General features: G+C 32.0%; 1 protein-coding gene across 1 annotated transcript in view; it reads left to right on the top strand.

Moving 5' to 3' along the window:
• The window catches only part of LOC133193931 (integrin beta-3-like), a 36,474-nt gene extending 16,786 nt beyond the window's left edge, over positions 1–19,688 (top strand). The window contains exons 11-23 of the mRNA XM_061329846.1: positions 183–401; positions 6,232–6,317; positions 7,911–7,962; positions 8,253–8,405; positions 13,236–13,372; positions 14,902–15,023; positions 15,221–15,330; positions 16,469–16,555; positions 17,063–17,195; positions 17,433–17,516; positions 17,666–17,710; positions 18,168–18,337; positions 19,232–19,688. Of these exons, the coding sequence (XP_061185830.1) occupies positions 183–401; positions 6,232–6,317; positions 7,911–7,962; positions 8,253–8,405; positions 13,236–13,372; positions 14,902–15,023; positions 15,221–15,330; positions 16,469–16,555; positions 17,063–17,195; positions 17,433–17,516; positions 17,666–17,710; positions 18,168–18,337; positions 19,232–19,405 (1,572 nt within the window). The 3' untranslated portion in view covers positions 19,406–19,688. The remainder of the gene's footprint in view (positions 1–182; positions 402–6,231; positions 6,318–7,910; positions 7,963–8,252; positions 8,406–13,235; positions 13,373–14,901; positions 15,024–15,220; positions 15,331–16,468; positions 16,556–17,062; positions 17,196–17,432; positions 17,517–17,665; positions 17,711–18,167; positions 18,338–19,231) is intronic.
• Positions 19,689–24,475: the final 4,787 nt, after the last annotated feature.

The raw sequence follows: 24,475 nt of genomic DNA on the forward strand, positions 1-24,475 counted from the left end.
AAAATTTAATTCTCGCGTATATTTGTATTACTACAGATTATATTGAACAAAAATCAAAGTTCGTGAAAATAATCACTCGCTATAAATACCAAATGACCGTCTCGCGAAAATAAGGGGTCTTTAAATGTGGTGATCTTCAGTATAAAATCCACGACCTTTATCATTTTTTTTTTACATTTTAGGACTATCCATCACTTGGTCAGGTTATACAGAAGGCAAAAGAAAACAATATCAATATAGTTTTTGTTATCGGTGGGAATTTTTCGGAAGTAACAAAACAAGACTTGGCGAGACTCTACTACGACACACTTACTGCTACACTACCAGGTGGAATTCAAAGTGCTTCCAAGTTGTGGAGAAATGCAAGCAATATTTTGGATATTGTTGTTGACAACTATAAGGTTAGAGAGATGGTGATTAAATGTTTCTTTTTTTTTTGTAAATATCCCCATTTTCCGAATTTAAACACGATACATGTATTTATTCAGATACTATCTAGGTCTATAAGTTTGATATATACAGTACCTACTCTCAAGCTTTGTAAAGATAAATTTTGCATTTGAAAATCAGTTTGTAACAGCTTTACAAGAGGATAAATACACAGTAAAATGATTATATCTGAGGTAACTGCAAGTCTTCAATTTGATGATGTAGATAAAGTTTGAGGTTACAAGTACCGCTTCATTTTTCATCTCATACTAACTTATGATAGATTGATTTCATGTTGAAATACTAGTTATTAAAGTAAAATTAAAAAAAAAAGTTTTAAAATTTTAGATAAGCTGTGTATATAAATAATATGGAAAGAAAACTGCATTCCAATATCATGTTTACTTCAGAAATGTATGATGAAAATGGAAATCAGGCAAAATGTCGAAGGTCAATACATGTATAAGAAAAAATCAAGAATTGCATGATTGGAATTTGGTTGATATTTATACAGCGCTACCTGAACTAAAGTTGAAATATCAAATTTTTAATGATTGGTGGCTAGAGGATAATAGATGTACATAGATCCTTGGGTGGGTCATTTCATGAATTAAGGCCAAATTGATTGTAAATTGTAATAATTATTTCAATGTTAAGCGTAACTCATATTTGCTGTCGTTATACGGTGTGAACAGTACGGAAGGGTAAAGATCTCTACACTTGTTTTGTTATAAGTGTATATTGTCTTATACTTTATTGTATTATCAATATATAAAATGTTGTAACTCCTTATTTATACACACATATTCTAAATTGTATTTAGATGTTTTTCCATAAGAAAAGAAGCGAGAAAATATTATTATTGAATTAACTTCGTGGGGCGGGAATTCTAATGAATCTTCACTTCACCCTGGATTCAGTGAAAGCTCCTGTATCATGTATTTGCTATCGTATACGATTATAGGCTGATACAGATTCAAAAATGTCTTGAAAAGGGGGGATGGGGAGACATCAGCAGTTAGATGATATGCATAGTCATTGTGCGCTACTGTCCCCATCACCACTTTTGAACGGGGGGGGGGTATCTTTGTGCTACCTAAGGATAGTATAGATCTGCTAATATATCCCGAAAATAAAGAAGAATACTCGCAGTTGGATAATTAAGCCTCCTGTTTTTCTTTTCAAATATTTCATTTGGCTGACCCCCATCCTTTTCCCCTTTTAACTCTCTGACTATAAGCTTATGCAGCTTGGCTGCAGTGAAGCACAAATTATTTAATACATAATTCTAAGGAATAATAAGTTAGATCTGATGTGCTGATAGTTACATTTTATCTGATATATATTCTATCATGATTCACTGCTTATATTTTTTGAGTTGGGGAGGGGGGTTCAAGACTATGGAGGTTCACGTCTATGTGGCAGATCCTACGTTTAACAGAGGATAAAAAAAAACCTCAAATATTTATAGTGTACCTAGCCAGTGTCACTTTTATAATATTGTTACTTTCGATTCATCCCCGAATAGGACTAGTACTAAATGTATTATTGAATGGAACATTGGAATTATGGTGGGGGAGGGGCGTCATTAATTATTTCAGTCACATTAGTATTTAATTTTACACATAATTTTTTGCACATAACTTTTATTTCTAAGAGAGATTGATGAATTTTATTCATGAAAAATATTAAATTATTGCTAGACTTGCATATATATTTAATTTCGTATTAATTAGAATGATGTTAATGATTATTGCTTCATTGGGGACAATCTAACTGATCATGCACCCCCTCACCACCTTATTCATCAATACGTTTTTCTGTATAATCATAGAACAAATATTTGACATTTACACATGGCACATTGTTTATGTGCCGTCAATAAATCTGAGTGATTTGACGTATCATTAGAATCTCGCATCCGCGAAATTAGTTGGAGAACAATATTTTCAAACTTTTTCCATAGAAATACTAGCATATTTTTATTAAATTCACTATTATGCATATATTTTTATTGTTCTGTGTCGAGCAAACTACATCAATATCTTTAAGTCTCATGCTTAAATCAATATTTTCAAATCAATATATTTTTTAAGTATATATATCTTTTAGCAATAAAATCCATCATACAGAAAAGATGCTTTAAATTATGTAAAAATATCCAGATTCAATGCAACATATAAATAACAAGAGGCCCAAGGTCCTTAACGGTCACCTGAGTATAATACAACAATTTAGAAGTTAAATACACTGACAGATGAAGCTTTGTGGCCCCAAAGCAAGAGAAGTAGGAAGATCAGGATCAACAAAATAATTAGTCTAGTATTCAGTATCAACTCATAACTTAAGTTCTAATCTGTCCCCCACTTAACATTATCACCATGCAGACTATTAACAAACTATTAGTGCTTCTGTACTATTTTTAAACCCATATTAAGACCTCTAGCATTGACCTCTCTTATGGTCTTTGAAGAACTTTTAATAAGATAAGTTATTTTTGTCTCATTTTTATTTATCTATTACTTACAGGTCTGCCTGATTATTAAAACTAAGAAAGTACTTTTTGAATTATACGATAAACATTCTTGCATAATTATCTTATTCTATTAATCTTTCAAATTCATTACTTACTGTGATTAATTATCAAAGGTGAATGGAAAAGGGGAATAACTTCTCTCAGTAGAATACAAATTAATAGAGCCCTGTCCAGGACCAGAATGCTTAGACAAATTGTCCAGATGTTCAAAAATCTGGTAGAAATACGCTTACTTATATCATTTAAACTTTTACTCAGTTTGCTTTCGATATGCCCAGAAGCAGAGAAGAATTTCACAGGTACAATGCATTTTCACTACAGATTCAACAAAGCCTTACCCTAACACCAGAACCCAAGACCAAAGGTCAAGAAATTTACAAATTTGGAAGAGTTAAAGAGTTACCCTCATCATCATAACTATGGACTTCAAAGAATTAACACTTTTCCACAATATTATCAAAAGCCCCCCCCCTCCCCCCTTCCTCGTTATGCCAGAACTCCTGACCCTAGGACCACAAGATTTAAAAATTCTGTTCGAAGCTCCCATCTTCATCATAGCTAAGCAATTTATTTATCAGCTCAACACTAAGGAGCAGACAGGATTAGTTAATGATTAATTAATAGAATTAATGCATTTTCACTATATAATCAATAGAGCCCCCCTCCCCCCTCCTCAAGAACCCCAAAAACTGAGGCCATGTATTTAAAAATTTTGGAAGAGGCATCCTTGCCTATCATAATCATGCACTTAGTTTGTTTAAATAATCTCCAGTAGCAAAGAAGAAAATTTTCATAGAATCAATGCATTTTCACTATATAATCAATAGAGCCCCGCCCTAACACCAGAACCCCTGACCCTGGGGCCATGACATTCACAATTTTTGAAAAGGCATCCTTATGCATCATTACCATGCACTTAGTTTGTTTAAATAATACCCAGGAGCAGAGAAGAAGATTTTCAAAGAATTAATGCATTTTCACTATATAATCAATAGAGCCCCGCCCTAACACCAGAACCCCTGACCCAGGGGCCATGGCTTTCACAATTCTGGAAGGGGCCCACCTCCTCATCATAACTAGGTACTTAGTTTATCACCTTAATGCCCAGGAGCAGAGGAGAAGATTTCAAAAGATTAATGCATTTTCACTATATAGTCAATAGAGCCACGCCCTAACACCAGAACCCCTGACCCTGGGGCCATGAAATTCACAATTTTGGAAGAGGCTCTCTTGCTCATCATAACTATGTAATTAGTGACTTAATTTAATACCCAGGAGCAGAGAAGATTTTCAGAATTAATGCATTTTCACTATATATTCGATAGAGCCCCACCCTAACACCAGAATCCCTGACCCTGGGGCCATGAAATTCACAATTCTTGAAAAGGCACTTTTGCTCATCATAACTATGTATTTAGTTACCTTATTTAATACCCAGGAGCAGAGAAGAAGATTTTCAAAGAAATAATGCACTTTCACTATATGATCTATATAGCCCCACCCTGGGGCCAGAACCCCTGACCCTGGGGCCATGAATTTCATAACTTTGGAAGAGGCACTCTTGTTCATCATAACTATGTACTTAGTTACTTTATTTAATACCCAGGAGCAGAGAAGAAGATTTTCAAAGAATAAATGCATTTTCACTATATAATCTATAGAGCCCCGTCCTAACATCAGAACCCCTGACCCTGGGGCCATGAATTTCACAATTTTGGAAGAGGCACTCTTGCTCTTCATAACTATGTACTAAGTTACCTTAGTTAATACCCAGGAGCAGAGAAGAAGATTTTCAAAGAAATAATGCACTTTCACTATATGATCTATATAGCCCCACCCTGGGACCAAAACCCCTGACCCTGGGGCCAAGAATTTCACAATTTTGGTAGAGGGCTCAATGCTTATTACAATGATGCCAACAGTTTGACTGCTTGATGTCCAGGAGTAAAGAAGAAGATTTTTAAAGATTGCATTATTTTTGGTGGTTTTATCCCCACCCCTCAGGCCCCAGGGGGGCAGGGACCATGAAATTCACAATTTTTGTTCCCCTTCATCCATAGATGCTATATGCTAAATTTGGTTGAAATTGGTTAAGCGGTTTCAGAGAAGAAGCTAAAAATGTTCAAATGTTAACACACGACGCACGACGCACGCCGACGGACGAGAACGGATAGCAATAGGTCACCTGAGTGACTCAGGTGACCTAAAAATAAGAAAGCATGACAGATTGTATGTTGATAAGACAATAAAAAGTAAGACAATGTACAAAAAATATAACACAATAAGTGTAGAGACCTTTACGCTTCCGTAGGACAGAGGTGTGTGAAGGTACATTTTGTCTTTTTGTACATACTGTTGTCGGCGACAATATGCATCTACCCTCACTGAAAATTTCATGGTTTATCGGTACATTATGTCGTCGTCTGTAAAATTATGCATGTACCTATTGTCGCCGGAAACAATATGTGCCTATCTATACCCTCATTGCGTGTATTGTCTCCACGGTTAGGTCTATCGGTAATATGGATAAGAATGATGATGATGTTCAAAAATCATATCTTAAATTTTCCTGAGATTACATGTTCACTAGCTAGAAGACAAATCCATGCATTCCAGTTGCACAATTTTAGTTGTGAAGTCCAATGAAGCATCTGCAAGTGAAATTCTATATTTCGTAGACAATGGACACTATAAAATGGATGGATGGTGCAAACAGAATGATGAAATGAATTAATAGAAAACAATCTCTCTCTCTCTCTCTCTCTCTCTGTGTGTGTGAGCCTTTCACTTTCTCCACGGCCCCAGTAAGTTATTCATCCATTCGTTATGTACCGATGTCTAAGAATCATTTTCTCAAGAGAAAAAATGTTATTCTGCCACATAATGTCACGGTGTCTTATGTACGAATGGACGACAATATATGCAGTGGGAGCAGCAAATATTGTTGCCCGCGACAATATGTACAGGGCAACTAAATGTTTCGTTCTAAACGATTTAAAAGCAAGCACTAAGTGTCGTATTTAATTGAGAAATGCTAGAAGGCGAGCAAAAAATGAACGAATGTTTAGGTAGGATAGTGTTTTCTTCTAAAGATGAGAGCGTATTAAATTGTCATGTGGAATTTTTTTTTAATTTAAGTATGTTGTGGTTTGACGCTTAGCTTTGTGGCAAACTATCCTGTTGTAAAATGGAAGTTGCAGGACTATTACCAGTTGGAGACAGAGAGTATAAACAATTAGTAGTGAAGTTTTCTTTTTTAATTCCAGAAGGTACGTGGAGTTGTCAAATTAGTTGTTAACGAAGAATTTGAAGAATTGAATGTCACCATGTACACCACATGTAGAACGGATGGGTAAGTGAAACGATTAATAAAACACTAAACTGTGGCATATTTCTGCCACCACTTGTCAGATCATTATATCGACTTTTCAGATCATTATGTCGACTTTTCAGATTATTATGTTGACATGCCAGATCTTTTTTTTCGACTTGTCATTTTTTCACGTGTTTGAAAATTCAACATGAAAATGTGTCCATCCCCATGCCAGTTTGTTCCATCAAGTTTACTTCATTTTTTTTTTCTGACAAGTCGACGATAGGATCTGACAAATCTTCATTATTATCTGACAAGTCGACATAAATATATGACTAGTCAACATATTTATCTGACAAGTGGATAAAACATCCAACAAGTTGACATCATTATCTGACAAGTCTACTGAAGATCTGATAAGTCAACTTGTCAGACAAATTATGTCGAAATGTCAGATAATTAAGTTGATTTTTCAGAAAATTATATTCACTTGTCAGATATTATGATGTCAAGTAGATTTCAGTTAGTGGGATGAACAAGCTTAAATATCAAGATACCGAGTTCCTAGTCATGATTATTATCTGACAAGTCAACATAAATATCTGACAAGTCGACATTAAGATCTGACAAGTCGACATAATTATCTGATAAGTGGTGGCAATAATATTCCACTATAAATTTGAGATTAAAAACCACTTTTCTGTGAACATTTGTCGCCCCTCATGCAGACGTTGCCTGCGACAATCTATGAAAGATAGTATGGAGCTTGCTGTGATGAACTTTAACAAATTTAACTATTATATAACGTTTACTGTGCTATAAATGTGCGACAAGATACATACATACACACACACACACACACACACACACATATATATATATATACATATATATATATATATATATATATATATATAGAGAGAGAGAGAGAGAGAGAGAGAGAGAGCAAGTTCAAGAGGCGGTAAATCAAATCTACACAAACTTGTTGTAAAGCTAATTTCTGCTTAATAACGTAAACTCTAAGAATAATGCATTTACAGTATATTGTGGCGAACTTACTCAATCTTAATGGAATTTTGCAGCAGTCACTGCTGTACTTATCTTGAGTGAATTCAGGCATGTATATCAGCAGGTTGTCAAAATATCTCAGATACTAATGATTGATATGTACCAAACGATGTTAGTTTAATTACAATATACCACTAGAGCTACCCTATTGGTTTGGCGCTCGCTTCGTAACCAGGAGGCTTAGGGTCTTTTCTCAATCCCTGTACGCGGGATTTGAAATGCTAGTCAGGGGACTCGAAATACTGAGGTCTCGTCTAATTGCTACGTCTGTAAGCAACGTGCAAAGATTAAAGTTTCTGACTCTTTACCTCAAGCTAGTGACCTGTCAACCTGTTGTGAAATTCTGGAAGTTAAATATAACAATCAATCATGCGTAATATCAATTTAATATGCAAATAATTTTTACATGTGTATCACTGAAAGTAGAACTTTTAGTACATGATTGTATGTAAATGTAATAAATTTAAAATTACAATGTATGTGTTCAATTAACAAATTACATATTGTTTGTGCAGAACACTTGCTCAAATGTTAAGAAACATGAGCACATTTTCTTTTTTATAGTCGACATTGGACTAAAACAAACATTTGTTTCGGACTGAACCCACATAAAGAGGTAAGACATGAGAAGTACTGTTTAAAACGCAAGTGGTTACAGCATATATAACATGTAAATACTTAATAAAAAATGACCAAATCCTTGAAACAATCCTCATTTGAGGAATTAAGCAATAATAATTTAACACAAGACAATGAATAAATAAATATATAAATAAATAAAACGGATAATACACTGTATTGTATTTGGAAGGAATCCAAACAAATCATATTGCTCTTTGTATACAAAATATTCCTGACTGTATGTTTAAGGGAAAACTCTAATTTTTGTATTATTTTAATCTTCAGGCTCATTTCCTTCCTTATGTACATGCAACATTCGAAAAGTGTCCTGAAAATGAAAAATTAAACTTTACCATTTTCCCTGAGGGTTTGGAGGAGCGAGTGTTTGTGGAATTAGAACACGTGTGTAGATGTGAATGTGAACTGGAACCTGAGGCGGTATGTTTTCTTACAATGAACTCTCTAAATTTAATCACATAAGAATGGAGCTTTAAAAAGACGATATGATCACTTTCGAATTAACTGGCTCATCTAAATGCTGTTCTTTGTTAGCTGGAGGAATCCTGTCACAGCACATATTGTCGCCGGCGACAATATTTACCTACCCTCACTGCACATTTTGTCGTCCATCGGTACATATTGTCAGCGGCGACACCTTGTGCCGAGACGAGCTTTTTTTTTCTCCTGCAGAAAGGACGACCAAATGTACAATCACACGTTAACACATTTTATCGTTGTTGACAATACGTACCCCTGAATAGTTGCACATTATCCCATGCACAAATACACACACTCATACCCCCTCCCCCCCCACACGAGAGAGAGAGAGAGAGAGAGAGAGAGAGAGAGAGAGAGAGAGAGAGAGAGAGAGAGAGAGAGAGAGCCTATGACAGATAAGTAAACAAGCAATAATGTAGAGAGCAATTTTTTGGTCAGAAAATTGTGTCCAGGATCGATGTACACCAGTTTGATATGAGAGGATACCGAAAATCTGAATTTATCTGATAATTCAACCTACCTTTTTTTCTCGTTTTATCTCTCTCTCTCTCTCTCTCTCTCTCTCTCTCTCTCTATATATATATATATATAAAACAGCCCCGTTACAGGCCGCAGCTACAAAATACTAGGGAATTTGTCCTGTCAAACAGACAACTGCATTTATCTCATCAGTTGCAAAGTTTGCTCCAAACAATATGTTGGTGAAACAGGAGATCTCCGCAGGAGAGTCAATAATCACCGTTCTACCATTAGGACCAAAAAACTCAATGAACCCGTTGGGGAACATTTCAACCTTGAAGGTCACAAATGGGAGGACATGACAGTAGTGGTTATTGACCATAATCCAATATGGACAGACGTTCAGAGAAAAGGCAAGAAAAAGTTCTGGATGCACAGGCTGAAGTCATTCCGCTCTGATGGTATAAACAAACTTAATGACTTCACCAGGATGAACGTGAACTAGACCCAATCCCTGATTTTAACAAACAAGTTCATGCTCTCTATATAGTGTAAACCTTACCGTTAATTCGCATTAGCAATTCTGGAACAACCTACCCAGATATTTACAGCTTACATTTTTGAGTATTTCTTTTATCCGATTTCCTAATTTATAATATATCCAAATTCATATTTTTAAAATTGCCCTTCCATATTATCTTTCTTTAATTTCTTTTTATCACGTATGGTTACCCTATTTTGAGAGAATAAGACAATGTACGATTTACTGCTTGTCGTAATTAATTAGCGATAATTAATTCGTTCAATTATGTAAATCGCACTTCACCAGAGTTCACCCGATAGACCGGACGCAATTCATAGCGCTCCGGATTTCTTTGTTCATGACTGTTTATTAACTTAAAATTAAACATGTAACACTGTAAATATTTAGTGTTTCGTAGTTTAGTAGTAGTGCTAGTTGTTTTTGTTTCTCTATTTCCTTTGTTTTTATTTAACTTTTTTCTTTGTCCTCAGGAAGGGGCAGGTCGCCCCGAAAATTTGACAATTATTATTGTTCGTGTCGTTGGTCATTTTTAGTGCTTTATGTAAATTTCCATCCGTGACCTTGTTTCTACTTAGTAGATCCGACACTTAGGATATACAGTGTTGTTGGTATTTAGTACTTTATATATATATATATATATATATATATATATATATATATATATATATATATATATATATATATATATATATATATATATATATATATATATATATATACATATACTAACAAACAGTGACAGGTCTCATGAAAACTACAAACAATACACAGATCACAGATGTAAACTGGGCATAAACACGGACGCCTGAACGCCTGAAAATTCCAGAGATGGGATCAGGTGCCTATGAGGAGTTAGCATCGCCTGTTGACCGGTCACAGTGAATGTACAATTTCCAATAGCATTAATCATTATTATGATCACCATCATTCATACATGTAGTAGTGTAACTCTAACAGTGGAGCGACAATATGTGCAGTTAGGATATGCACATAATGTCGACAGTGACAATACATGTATCATTTTGCAGCCTGCGACAATATGCTCCGATGGACGACAACCTGTGACAGGTAGGTACACATTATCACTTGCGACAATATCTACAGGACGACATTATGTACCGATACAATTGCGCTGCCTATATCAGCCTTCAAGACACGTCTGTGTGATTTACACACCAAGAAAGTAACCTAACTGGGGGCAACATGTGCAGTGAGGGTAGGCACATAATGTCACCTGCGACAATACATACATGTATAATATTTCAGCCGGCAGCAGTATGTGTCAATGGATAATAATGTTTACATTCATTTTCTTTATGAAATCAATCGGAAATTTTACAGCATTCAATACCCTATAACACACACGAAACCTTGTCGCTGTGCGGTAGAATACACAGTTGGAACTATATACATTATCAATACTCTAGGAACATCAAAATGCGCATTGTTTTAACTCAATTTAATTAAAAACAATTACAATTATAACCATTGTACATTTAAATTAATTTTGCCATTTTCTTCCATCGCAATATTCATTTGCGTTATTTAACAATTCATAATAAAGATTAATGAAGTTTGCAATTATTAAGTTAGAGAATGTTATTATAAGCATTGAGTTTTTATTTTTGGATCACCTGTCTGTGCCGACGAATTATCTTACCACGCTATACATAACATTCAAAAAATGTCTATACATTTCTCATCTAGTACATGTAAAAGAAAACATGTCAGTATAAACGTGTTTTTATTGTAAAATAGAAAGAAAAAATAATCAAATACATGTACATTACACAAATGAAATTGAGAAATGGTCAATTGTACGAATGTTTAACACCGGTATCGATGATGTCCAACCTCTAATATACATTATCAGGTTTTTATGTTTTGAGAGGTGTGTATGATCCTGCAATACCGTTATGAGACGGCATAGGTAAACAATCATCACTGCTCTTGTTGTTGTTCTTATGGTTGTTTACATCCATATATATTTTTTTTCCTTTTTTACTTAAACTGTCCGTTCTTAGGCCGTTATTCAACTTCTTCAGATCTTGTCTCAACGTTTTCTTTCTAGGGACTATTATTTCCTTTTTCATTTGTAAAGATCGTTTATAGAATATTAACTCCCCCAAGACTACATGTATAAAGGAGTTACAAGACTTCAAAGTGATTATTTTTTTGGGATAATAACACTCTACAATGGCAACGACGTTCCAGCCCTCTCAAACAATATTAATAATTAGTAGAGCCAACACGGACAATAAAGGGTGGATTAAGTACCACTCCGTAGTAAGCATCCCCTGTCGATCTTTCACATCTGTCATATGCTCGTTGTCATTATCGAGCACAGAATACTCCGCTGACACTTCAGTGTGAAAATAATGGCCTAAAAATATGTATGAAGGACTTCAGTCACCATTCGACATAACGATATATTATATTTTCAAAAAAGGTCATTGTACCGACCACAGAATTTTCAAAATGTTGACTTTAAACGAGATTGCTTATATCCCTGTATTATCAACTTATTTGTCATACATATAGGATGCCTCATTTTAGAAATTGTTCAAACGTAGAACATGCTCTTGCGTATCGATTCAACTTTGAGGCATTAACTCCATATGCAGGTGCTAATGGCATATTACTACATAAATAAGGGAAAAGAAAACTCAACAGATATCTTTGGTAGTATAAAAAAACATATCTGCAGATAATTATCTTAGATATGATATCAAATAAGACACATTACATAAAATGATTTACTAGTGCTGAAGTAATAATAACTTTAATACGTTAAATTACTTTAGTCATAATGAACTTTGATTTTAAAACAGTAATAGCGTTGATACATTTATTTACTATAATGGTAACTTTAATACTTTGATTTATTTTAGTGATAAATTTGACTATAATTATCATTTTGTCACTATTATGATTACTTTGAAACTTAAGTGATAACTCTGAAAACTTTCATTTACAAGAGTTAATTATAAAAAAGTGTTGTTACTATAGTATACCATATCATAGTTAACTAAGCTTCAATTTAAATTAAGTATTTTTTGTTAAGCTAAGAAGAAGAAGAATAGTTTCTGATGGCAGAAGATATCTTTCTTTTTCAGCAAGAAAATAAAATTTTAAAATGTAAGATTGGTATTGCACTAAATAGCATTTCATTGTTTTTCTTGGTCACTGTATACAAAACCATCTTATCTGTGCAAAACTATTGATATATTCATAGAGCATTGACCAAGTATTCTGAAAACTGGTTTCAAGTAATGCTGATCAAATATAAGAAATATACGGTTTGCTTGCTTCTAATTCTGAAAGCTCGCTGTTTTTTTTTTTTTTTTTTTTTTTTTTTTTTTTTTTTTTTGCTTGCTAAATGAAGATTGTTTGTGTTAAAATATATAATGATTATAAACACCGATTTTTGTTTTTCTGATGCTGAGTAATTTAGCAAAAATTTGTCCATTTTGTTTAAAATTGCAAAAATTCCGAAAGTGATTTTTTTTTATTGTTCATTAAAATAAAGAAAACTAGCCAAACACATTTTCGCTTAATATTTAAGAGAGAGTAAAATAAAAAAAAAGTATTGCTGTATTAACCAACATTGCAGTAACATTTCAATTAGGATGATTTGTCAATTTTTGCAGAATAACTCTATTTTGAAAATCTTCTTTGAAATTAGATATAAAACTTTGCGCAGTCGGTGAATAAATTAGAATTTATAATATATAAATTGACTTAAACGATTGAGTTCAAACTTGTAGGAACCAAAAAGTTCTAAATGCAACTATCATGGTACCTTTGAATGTGGAAGTTGTAATTGTGATTCCGGTTGGATTGGGGACAGTTGTGAATGTGATAACAGGGGGACTGAGGATGAGAAATGTGGAACAGAAAAGGGGTAACGACTAGGAATTGCATGATCATGTGATCTTAGAGATCAACCCCGTGTTTAACCGTAGTCACTCTCCTCTCTCCTTTCTAACATTTACCTGTGCTTATTTTATTCGCACTTCCTAAATATTATGTTTTGAAGCACGAGAAAAATGTGTTCTCAGTACTGAAGAAAGTTTCCTTTATAGGGCCTTAAAGTGCATACTTACACATGTACTAACAATATTTCGATACTTTTGTTCATGAAAAATAAAAACAAATCAATTACTGCTTAATGTAAGAGGAATACATAAAATTACATTTTGCAAATAAATGCAATGCTTTTGTCTTGCATAAAAAAATTGCTTAAAATATTGTTCAATTGTTTTATATGAGGTAACGAAGCGTGATCGATCTCAATATATAAATATACAAAAAGGTAACTGTAAATATATCATTAAACATAGACTCCTAGAAATTCCAGAGATCGCATCAGGTGCCTATATGAAGTAAGCATCCCCGTCGATCGGTCACGACCGCCGTGAGTCCTATGTATAGATCAGGTAGACGGTATAATACGCAGTCATATTAAGCAAAAAAGCAAAGGCCTTACAATTGGTATGAAATATGTCATGATCAGTTTATGCCATATATACATTAGCTAATGGTAAATGAAGGAGGTTTGTTTCAGGATTTGTTATAAAGGAAATGAAGGCAATAAAGGTCAAGTGTATTGATGTGTATATCAGCTTTTTTATGTGATGCAGAAATTAAATTTATACACAGGGGTTTAATGTTCATTACATGTGTACATGCATAAGGGGATTAAAAATAAAATAGCAAAATTTTGGAGCATGTGATTAAATATCAATAATATTACGTTTGAATTATAATGCTAGGTCACATGCAGCTTATAAGTTTAACATGTTAGAATAATGATATGACAATGTGTCATTCTGTCAAATTTCACCTTGATCCAATAATCAATCATAAATGTGTGCCCATTTTGTGCTTTATGGCTATTATATAAATCTATAAAGAAAATCGCAAAGAGCTACAAATGAAAAATTTTGTATTTGTTTGTTGTGTAATATAATTAAATACCTTACGAAGACCGAACAGTTTATTTACCCTAACAAAAAAAATACTATAATTAACTATAGTTTACTATAGTTAACTATAGTGAAAACTTTGACACTATGAAAACTTTGATTTACTATAGTGATAACTTTGACACTTTGATTCACTATAGTGATAACTATGAAAACTTTTATTTACCATAGTGATCACTATGAAAACTTTGATTTACTCTAGTGATCACTATAAGAACTTTGATTTACTATGGTAAAAACGTTTATTTACTATATTGATCACTTTCAAAACTTTTATTTACTATAGTGATAACTATGAAAACTTTGATTTACTATTAGTGATCACTTTGATACTTTGATTTACTATAGTTAACGATAGTTAACTATAGTAAACTATAGTTAACTATAGTATTTTTTGTTAAAGTATTCCGATTCCTTAAATACAGTTTTTGTTATATTTAAAAAGAATTTGCAATGGTGCCGGACAATGTACATGCCGGAAGTGTGAATGTTTCAAAGGCTACAGTGGAGAGAAATGTGAATGTAATGACGAGAATTGTAGGACCTACAACAAACTTCTCTGTGGTGGTATGTTCGGTTGCTTGTTTAATTCATTTTATCAACGTAGATCAGCAATTAATAATATTAATAAAAACAATTAATAGCTCTGCTATCCTCAGATAAGAATTGCTTACTAGAATCAAAAATTTCAAATTGAAGATAAACAGATTAGTTTAAGTAGATTTTTTGAAAGTACGCTTAATTTTCGATATCTTATCTATTAGGTCCTGAACGGGGACGATGTGCATGTGGAGCTTGCGTTTGTAATGCTAATTATTCAGGGGAAGCTTGTGATTGTCTTCAATCAGAGGAACCATGTAAGAGCAACAATGGTGTGAGTATTTTTATGTATTTTAAGCAGCCTTAATTAAAGGATCAGATTACCTGTATTCAGTAAAAATATAAAGTTGTTGTTCATAAAAAGCGACTTAAAATTTTGAACAGTTGTAATTACATCATCTAATGCACCACAAGAATAGAAATTCAGCAACGTTTTTCAAAGACCTGAGCTATTTCTTGAATAATTAGAAAAGCTAAAATCTTAAGAAAATGACGAAAAGGATCAATCGCCAGTGAACTGCATGTTGTTGAACCTAAAGTGTATGCTTTCGACTAAAGTATTCAAGTTCCAAAAAGAGTCTCGCATCTAGAAGCACTAAAGAAATATCACATTCTGCATAATATTCGATTTTTGTGCTTTAATATTTTAAAGTTAAAGGAGGCATTCACTTTAATGATTTTTTAAATTTTGAATACGAATCAAAAAGTATCCTCTTGGATTTTTATTTTAACGTACCAATGATTGTTTTAATACTCAAGCCATATATGTCAGTTACACTGTAGTATTAAAGTATGTCACTTCTGACATTGGTTATTTCAAGGATTTTTTTTTAAGTTTATTTTAAGTATCTACCCACACAGTATAACTCAAAATTGAAAAGAAAACTGATTGAAGGTCAGTGTGCCTATCATTGAGCAACTGTACAGTAAACTTGACCTTTCTGTACTCAATTTGCATCTTTTTATGAATCACTTTAATCTCATTTATATTTTATCAGATGTAATTATGACAATAAATATAATCTTTAAGTAAAAATCTTAAATAAAAGGAAAGGTATCTAATCAATATGAGTTGATTAATGTATAACCATTTTGCACAAATGAAATATGATATTTGGGTAAGAAAATCTAAACACTTAATATTGTATATTTTTTAATTAAACATTATGAATTCTTGTTCATGGAAATCTAAAAATATGTACATGCACATGTATATTTATTTAAAAAGTACATCTGCAGAAAGAGCAGAATAATTCTGTTACTAAGAATTTTTTTTTGAAAAGATGTCAAAATCCATATATTTTGCATATAGTTAGATATGTCTCTGATATTAAAAAAAATCAAAGAATTGAGATTTCAGTTACAACATCTTTATTAATATTAAGATTTATTAATTTTTTACATGGTCCCAGACGATATGCTCCGGAAATGGCTTTTGTGAATGTGGACACTGCATATGTAATACAGGCTTTCGAGGGAAGCTGTGTAACAGTTGTACGGTAAGGTTATAAATTAACAGAAAATGATGCATGTTTAATTTACACCCTATTTCATTCAGACAATGTAATTCATGAATGAGATATATTTATGAACAAGAAATATTTGGGCCCTCTTCATTAACTTTTTCGATGCACTCTTTTCATTTGAAAACTAAATTGTTTCCTTCATGTAAATAAATATATATATAAAATGAATAAAATAAATAGATAAAAAAGTCTTATTATTAATGAATTAAGAAAGAAAAAGAACTTTAAAAAAATTTAATTTTTCTAAGTAGACTGTATTATTCCGTGTAAATTTTATTTGGATTTTCAGTGAGTTTGTTTAAAAATACATGAAATATGGAGATAACGAACAGTTTTCAAGCTCATTGTCCATTTTAACCATACAAATCGGGAGCAGAGCAAACACGGACCTCCAAAAACATCAGAGATGCTATGGAGGAGTAAGTATCCCCTTCCTTTTTACAATCTAATTAATGTGTGTTCTCAACGTTTGATCTCTAGCATTGCCCAGGTATCTGTAGCAACAATAAAGACTGCGCTGAATGTATGGCCTTCAATCAGGGTCTTTACAACTCAACCGTCTGCAAACAACGTTGTTATAATGTCGAAACTGCATCATTCCTCCAACCACGAAGTACGTATAAGGTCAATTACATGACTACCACACTGGAAATATTATATGCCTCGAGGATGACATGTATATGTTTTTGTATCTATTTAAACATTTAAGTTTTAAATTTGTTCTCTGTTTAAAACAAAACAATCTATAGTAGCAAAACATGGAATATTGCAAAACATGGATCATAGTAAAACATAGAATATAGCAAAACCTGGAATATAACACACTACATATATGTTAGTAACATTTCAGCCACAGAAAACCAAAATGATTTAGTGACAATAAAATCCTGCATCATTGAAGACGCATTCGGATGTTTTATAAATTTCAATGTCTGTGAGTTGTTGTATTTTAATATTCAAGAAATTTTTCGATAAAAATAAAAATATTTTTATTAGCTATCTGCTATAACTTAATGTTACCGTGAAATTTGTTTGGGCTTAATATAACTTCTGAAGGTTAAAAAATGTTATTGTTATTTAAAGATGATAGCGATGAAGGACGGAAAGTGGTAGTGAAAGAAACTAAAAGCAAGTACCTATATATATATATATATATATATATATATATATATATATATATATATATATATATATATATATATATATATATATATATATATATATATATACGTAACATATGTTATTTATTATTAAAAAGATACAGTTTTACAACATATTCTAACAGATATATCAGCATTAATAAAAATCCTACTGGTTACTTTAATTGCTAGAATTAAATGAGGCTTACAAGGTTACTCGTACGGCGTCCTTCCCAGTGATGAAAATTGAAAAAAAAAATTATTCCATCTGAAAATTTTAGTAGAGCTTAAGTCCTGAAGAGTACAATTAATTGAAATATTCATTAAAATCTGTTAACAACTTTTGACATCTTGTTTTCAGAGCACAATATTTATTATTACCCTCTTACAAATTTAATCGTAAAGAAAAGAATGTTGATCGCTTATCTCTAGCTGCTTGTTTTTAGGGTGTCCAGCTGGTCCACCGAACCTGTTGTTAGTAGGACTAAGCATCGCAGGAACTATTCTACTGATTGGTCTGATTTTGTTAATTATTTGGAAGTTGCTGACATTGTTGTACGACCATGTTGAATTCTCAAAGTTTGAAACAGAAATCATGAATCCAGCTTGGGAAAAGGTAAGCAAAACACATATATTTATCTGCAATTTTGTATGTTAAATATAATTGATATATGAACAAAGAGTTATAATCTTTCTTATATCTATGATTTTGATTTATTCCTAGATAATTTAATTCTGGTTGTAAAGCGACATTTGATTGGATAAAAAAATTACTTATATCGTATAGACTGTGTTGCCTACGTCACAATGATTTGCGTCTAAAACGTATCGATCCAACTGATGCTGATTTCGCGGATTATAAAGCGTAAACTGTCCCATTCCGTTTATACCGTATAAATTGGGTAGCTATTTAAATTATTCCTTAAATGAATTTGTTGACTGTTTTAATCAAGTAGAGCATGCCGTTTTTCTTGCATATTTTCTATTTATCAATACAAAATCTACGGAAGCCTATTTAGGACCTATCAAAAAATATTTTCGAATTCGATATAACGAATTGTAGAATTTTTAACAAATTTGTTGAATTCTTTATAACGAGTTCAAAAATTTGTTATAACGAATAAAATTCGTTTAAACGAATTCTACAATTTGTTATAACAAATTTAATTCGTTATATCGAATTCAAAATTTGTAATAACGAATTAAATTCCTTAGATCAATATCAACAATCAGGTCCTTTAGAAAAATATATATGAATTCGATATAACGATTTGTCGAATTCGTTTTAACGAACTTGATTCGTTATTACAAGTTTCAGAATTCGTTATAACGAATTTAATTCGTTATAACTAAATTTTGAATTCGTTATAGCGAATTCAACAAATTTGTTATAACAGATTGAATTCATTATAACGAATTGAAAGAAACTGTTATAACGAATTTATCTCTATTGTGGAATTTGTAGTTTGCAATTAATGGAAGTTTGCTTAAAATTTTATTCACATTACAGTCTGAAAATCCTATCTATAAAGAATGTGTGACTAAAATAGATAACCCAATGTGTGACTCCGGGTTTAATCCTGATGAAAATGATGAAAAGATACTTATACATGAAATGGAAGTGGATACGGCCTCAAGCGAGACACAGTGCCCGGAAAAGACAGTGGACACTAGCGATGAATGAATTTATACAGTATATATATATTATACTTAAAAATCATTTAAACAGATAAAATTTATATGCCTAAGGTTACCTGTATAGAAACACTGATATCAGAAGTTTTGTTCTAAGATTTAATCCGAGACTTTTCACCTTGATATATTCAAAATTTGGCTTTATTTGCAACCTGCTTTAATCAATTAATTTCACTATGGAGAAAAGGTACATCTATGAGAATAACAAGGATAAACTAATATATTTTGAAAAAAAAATTATATCATTAGAAATGGCTATCTACAATATCTAAAATGAGTTGTATCCATCTCATTGGCATAGTCCTGTTGTTTTCTATCTTATTCTTGTCTTCATTTATTCGATTGAACTTCATTTCTATGCTTAAAAGTATGAAAATAAACCATTTTTTTCCTTAACGGATATTTGTTGTACTTGGGAAACACTGGAAATTAAATTGAAAATTATTCTTTGATATGTAAACTTGTTTGTTTATTGTAGATATGAACGCCTAGTGGCAGTCAGATTAAAGTTATTTTAGTCTTTACAACCGTATGATTTGTTACACATTCTTTCCAAGTGATTCAACTCAAAGCAAAACTATGTCTATTTAAGAAATGCAGAATAATTGAAGGCAGTAACGATAACTACTGTTCAATTGCATGAAATTCCAAGTGTGCATAAATGTACTGATTCTAATGTTTTTGAAGAAGTACACGTGTATTTGTAAATTCCCGAAACCAGCGCCCTCGAATGCACTCTAACCCAAACATCAACATTTTTTTTATGTCTCCCTAATCAGCAATCCGTAATAATAATGTGTAATATGAGTTCTTGAGACTTTTTACATTTTACATGTATGTAGTGTTAAGAACGAAAAATATCGCTTGTGATTAAAAATATTATACATAAGGTATATTGAACTATGAGCAGGTATGGTATCAAAAGAAAGACAATTTCCAATATTTAAATGCAACAACATACCATTATCAAATATGTACATATGGTGTTAATATCTCCCAGCTAATTCGATATGTTTCCCATTTTCTGCTTACATTTCTAAAAAAAACCAGGGAACTGACTAATAAGAAATATAACAGGGACAGAGGTATCCACAATCTCGTTCAAGTCAACTTTTCGCAACAGAGCAGTCATTGTTATTTGCGAAATACTAGTATTGCCTTTATGATATGAAGATTTCAGAATTCCATTTTTATCAAAGAAACATTTTTTACGTCTACAAGCTTGGTGTTATGCCGGGGTTCTACAGTACCGGTGTACTTATAGATGAAGGTTGAAAACAAAATTAAATACTTAGAATTGTAAATAATAAATGTCACTCATCAACAATAAAACATGTGTTTCAATAATGTATCAGCTTGAAATGGTTTTGTTTACTCACTAAATCTTGAAATACACATGAAAACTATACCACCGGTAAGTACTAGTGTCAAGGGACGTTACTCTGATACCGGTGTATATGTATGGTGCGCTACCACCATTACAATTAATCAAGATTTTCCCATAGTCTACATACACATCATCCTCATTTCCAATTTCCAAATGTTAAATTTCACCATAATCAATACAAATTGGACCCCTTTTCCCTTTTGGATATACTTTTTTAATGTTACTGATGGATTTTCATTTAGGATTTGCTCCAAAATCTTTTTTAACTTTGAGGTAAAGCTGTTGGTGCTGAATTTTCATTTGCTGCTTGACACTCCTTTAAAAGTAGCATTATATGCCTTTTGAATTTTCAGATTTTGTCTATTGTATTTCATTTAAATTCTTTTGACTTTTTAAGCTACCCTTAAGACAGAAGATAATTCCTTTTTTATCAGATAAAATATTATGAAAAAATAATTGGAAGAAAAGCCAAGTCAAAAAATCTTTATGCTTATTTACAGTCATATAAAAATACATATATTTGACTCTTTCATTGAGTTCAATAATTCTTGCTGAAACTGTGTTCCAAATATAATTTTTCACAGCAGTCACATGATTTATGACCTCATTCCTGATGTAAACAATTTTGGCTTTCCAGAAAGCCTGAAATGTCATCTCTTTGGCTTCATTAATGTCACAGAATAAACAGTGGAATGTAATATTATTTTCTCAGCTATTATAGGCAGTAATATCGCTTTTGAAAAAAAAAATCGACGATTTATCTGAACAATCTTTGACAAGGGGAAAAACTCAACATTTTCATATCTTGGAAGGAGGGATTACAACTTTTCCGACAAACATATTTTATATTATAATACATTATCATGGGATGATTTGACGTACCATACTGCAACAAAAGGTGGAAGAGGGGTCAAGGGTGCGCCTTTTCAATGTGTGGGGAAAAAAGTGGAAGGGGCGGCCCTCCTGGTGCTACTTGCCTGTATTATTTTACCTGTTGTAAATACGCTTTATTCATTTTAAATGTATTTTGTATAATGTCTGTAAAAAGATTCTAACCACTGAGAAATATTCGTAAGAGTTATTTAAAGTCATATATTGCGTATTTTTTTTTATATAAGTTCAGACTACCTAAATTAAAAAGATCTTTCTAATTGTTTTATTTATTTTATATAAAAATAGGACTTTCCTATAAATTACACAATTTAAATCAATCACGTTTCAAAGATATTAGAAATTTTAAACAATAACCGATTTACTTACCGATTCAGATTTTAATTTACCGACACTGTTAAATTTTTTTTAATCAGTCGAACTATGGAAACATGAGGTTATTCAAGTTCAAAATCGGTGAAAAATTTAATTTCAACGTAAATAACATATTTCATGTTTAGCTACACTCAATCTCGTATTTTTTATTTTTTAGCTCAGATACGCTATATATAGCTTTAACAATTATTCCGAAAGAAGATGGATAAAAAGTTAGCGTTCCTTTTGACTTTAGTTCTTAGCCGCCTACTACGACAGCAAAGAAGTTTTAAAGCGCCAACTTAAATTAATCTGAACCTCAATTAATTACAAAGACTTTCCTTATTTTCCTTAATCGTATCCTCTGAAGTGACTTGGCCATCGAGCCACTGGGATTTGATTGATTATCGAGCCACTGGGAATATCAAGGGAAAAATTGAGACACTCCTGCATCATGCCCTTCTGCTGCCCATGTAGATTCATGTTCTAGCGCTATATTATGTATAATATAAGTACATGTACATTTACACGCTCCTGGGAAACAAAAATCATGCATAGAAAGGTACTTTTATGCATAGAAAGGTACTGATGTACTTTTACGTTAAGATGGACCATTTTGTTTAATAATAATAATTAATAAGCCAGACTTTGGTCAATTTTGTTTACATCGCTATTATAATATTTAGAAATCGTGTCATCGTCAATTCCTTTGCCAGACCACCGGCAGCTTATCAATGGCAGCTTACACTAGGACTTCACTTCCGGCTTCAAACTTAATGTGTCATCTCCCGAGGAAGATGACAATAAACCAGAGGACAACAGATATGCCAATCTACGGAAGCCCAATAGTGCAAACCAAAAAAATAAGAAAAAAAAAAAAAACGGAATTATTACATAAAGAAAACGAAATTATTAAATAAAAAACGGAATTATTAAATAAAGAAAACGAAATTACTAAATAAAGAAACAAACGAAATTATTAAATAAAGAAAACGAAATTATTAAGTAAAGAGAACGAAATTATTAAATAAAGAAAACGAAATTATTTAATAAAGAAAACGAAATTAATAAATAAAAAACAAACGAAATTATTAAATAAAAAAAACGAAAATATTAAGTAAAGAAAACGAAATTGTTAAATAAAGAAAACGAAATTATTAAATAAAGAAAACGAAATTATTAAATAAAAAACTGAAACTGAAATACGGAATTTATAGATGTGCATGGTAAGGGCCTGAACCCATGAATCATTCCATAAAGCGCACGTGTTATAAAGCATCACTTAGTAATTCTATAGACCTGATTTTGTTTCGACATTGAAACAAGAGTGGGGGAATTGAAAAAAAAACTTTGATAAATGTCACAAACGTAGAAAAACATTATGTGCTTACAGCCTATAATTCGCATTTGTAAAGTAAATGATTATTAACTGTTCAATTTTGTTTACGGGAATTTGATGCTGTGTCGCATCCCCACAACGTCAAAGTTTGAGCCTGTAAGCCTGGACGTAGCGAGGATGGCTGTTTCTGCTTACATAAAACTAATGACATTCCAAAAGAGCTCATGAATCGCTGAAAGGTCAAGGCCTTGCGTATCGTATCGCTGAATTCCCCCCGAACTAAACCTAGTGCCCTTTCTGTGTACCCATAAATCTTAGGTTGTTGAAACAATAAAGAGAATGATTTGAATACTTGTTGGATTTGTTATGCAAGTGTGTGCATTGTTTGTTCACAACTATCACTGACTTATAAATACAGATTAAGAATTTGTCATTTAGAATATGTGAGAACAAATAGTTAGTGCAGCACTTCTCATTATGCTTTGATAAATGACCAAGAAATCACAGGCGCTCCCCATGTAATTCTGTAAATGACGAATGATAAGTATATATATATATATATATATATATATATATATATATATATATATATATATATATATATATATATATATATATATATATATATATATATATATATATATATATATATATATATATATATATAGGTCTACCCCTCAATACTATAAAATCAACCTTGTTGATTTTATAGTATTGAGGGGTAGACCTATATATATATATATATATATATATATATATATATATATATATATATATATATATATATATACTTATCATTCGTCATTTACAGAATTACATGGGGAGCGCCTGTGTAAGAAATTAGAGGTGTTTTGCTTAATTTTTAATAAAGTAAGCAATCATTAAAATTTACTCATTGTAACAACTTTGTCTTGTTTAATTTTTGCACTTGCTCTCTTTAAACAATAATTTATAATGGGTAACGTATCATTTTACAGCATTTTTTGTACTGTGCACGTGCTATAATTGAAAAAAAAGATGTATAGCCATGGGAATTTCCTAAATGTTATAAGGTTCAGCAGTTGTAAACAACGGAATCTTAACAGACA

Source organism: Saccostrea echinata, unplaced genomic scaffold, assembly GCF_033153115.1.
Source record: "Saccostrea echinata isolate AGI-Se365-2 ecotype Australia unplaced genomic scaffold, CSIRO_AGI_Sech_v1 ptg000028l, whole genome shotgun sequence".
NCBI classification, from domain to species: Eukaryota; Metazoa; Mollusca; class Bivalvia; order Ostreida; family Ostreidae; genus Saccostrea; species Saccostrea echinata.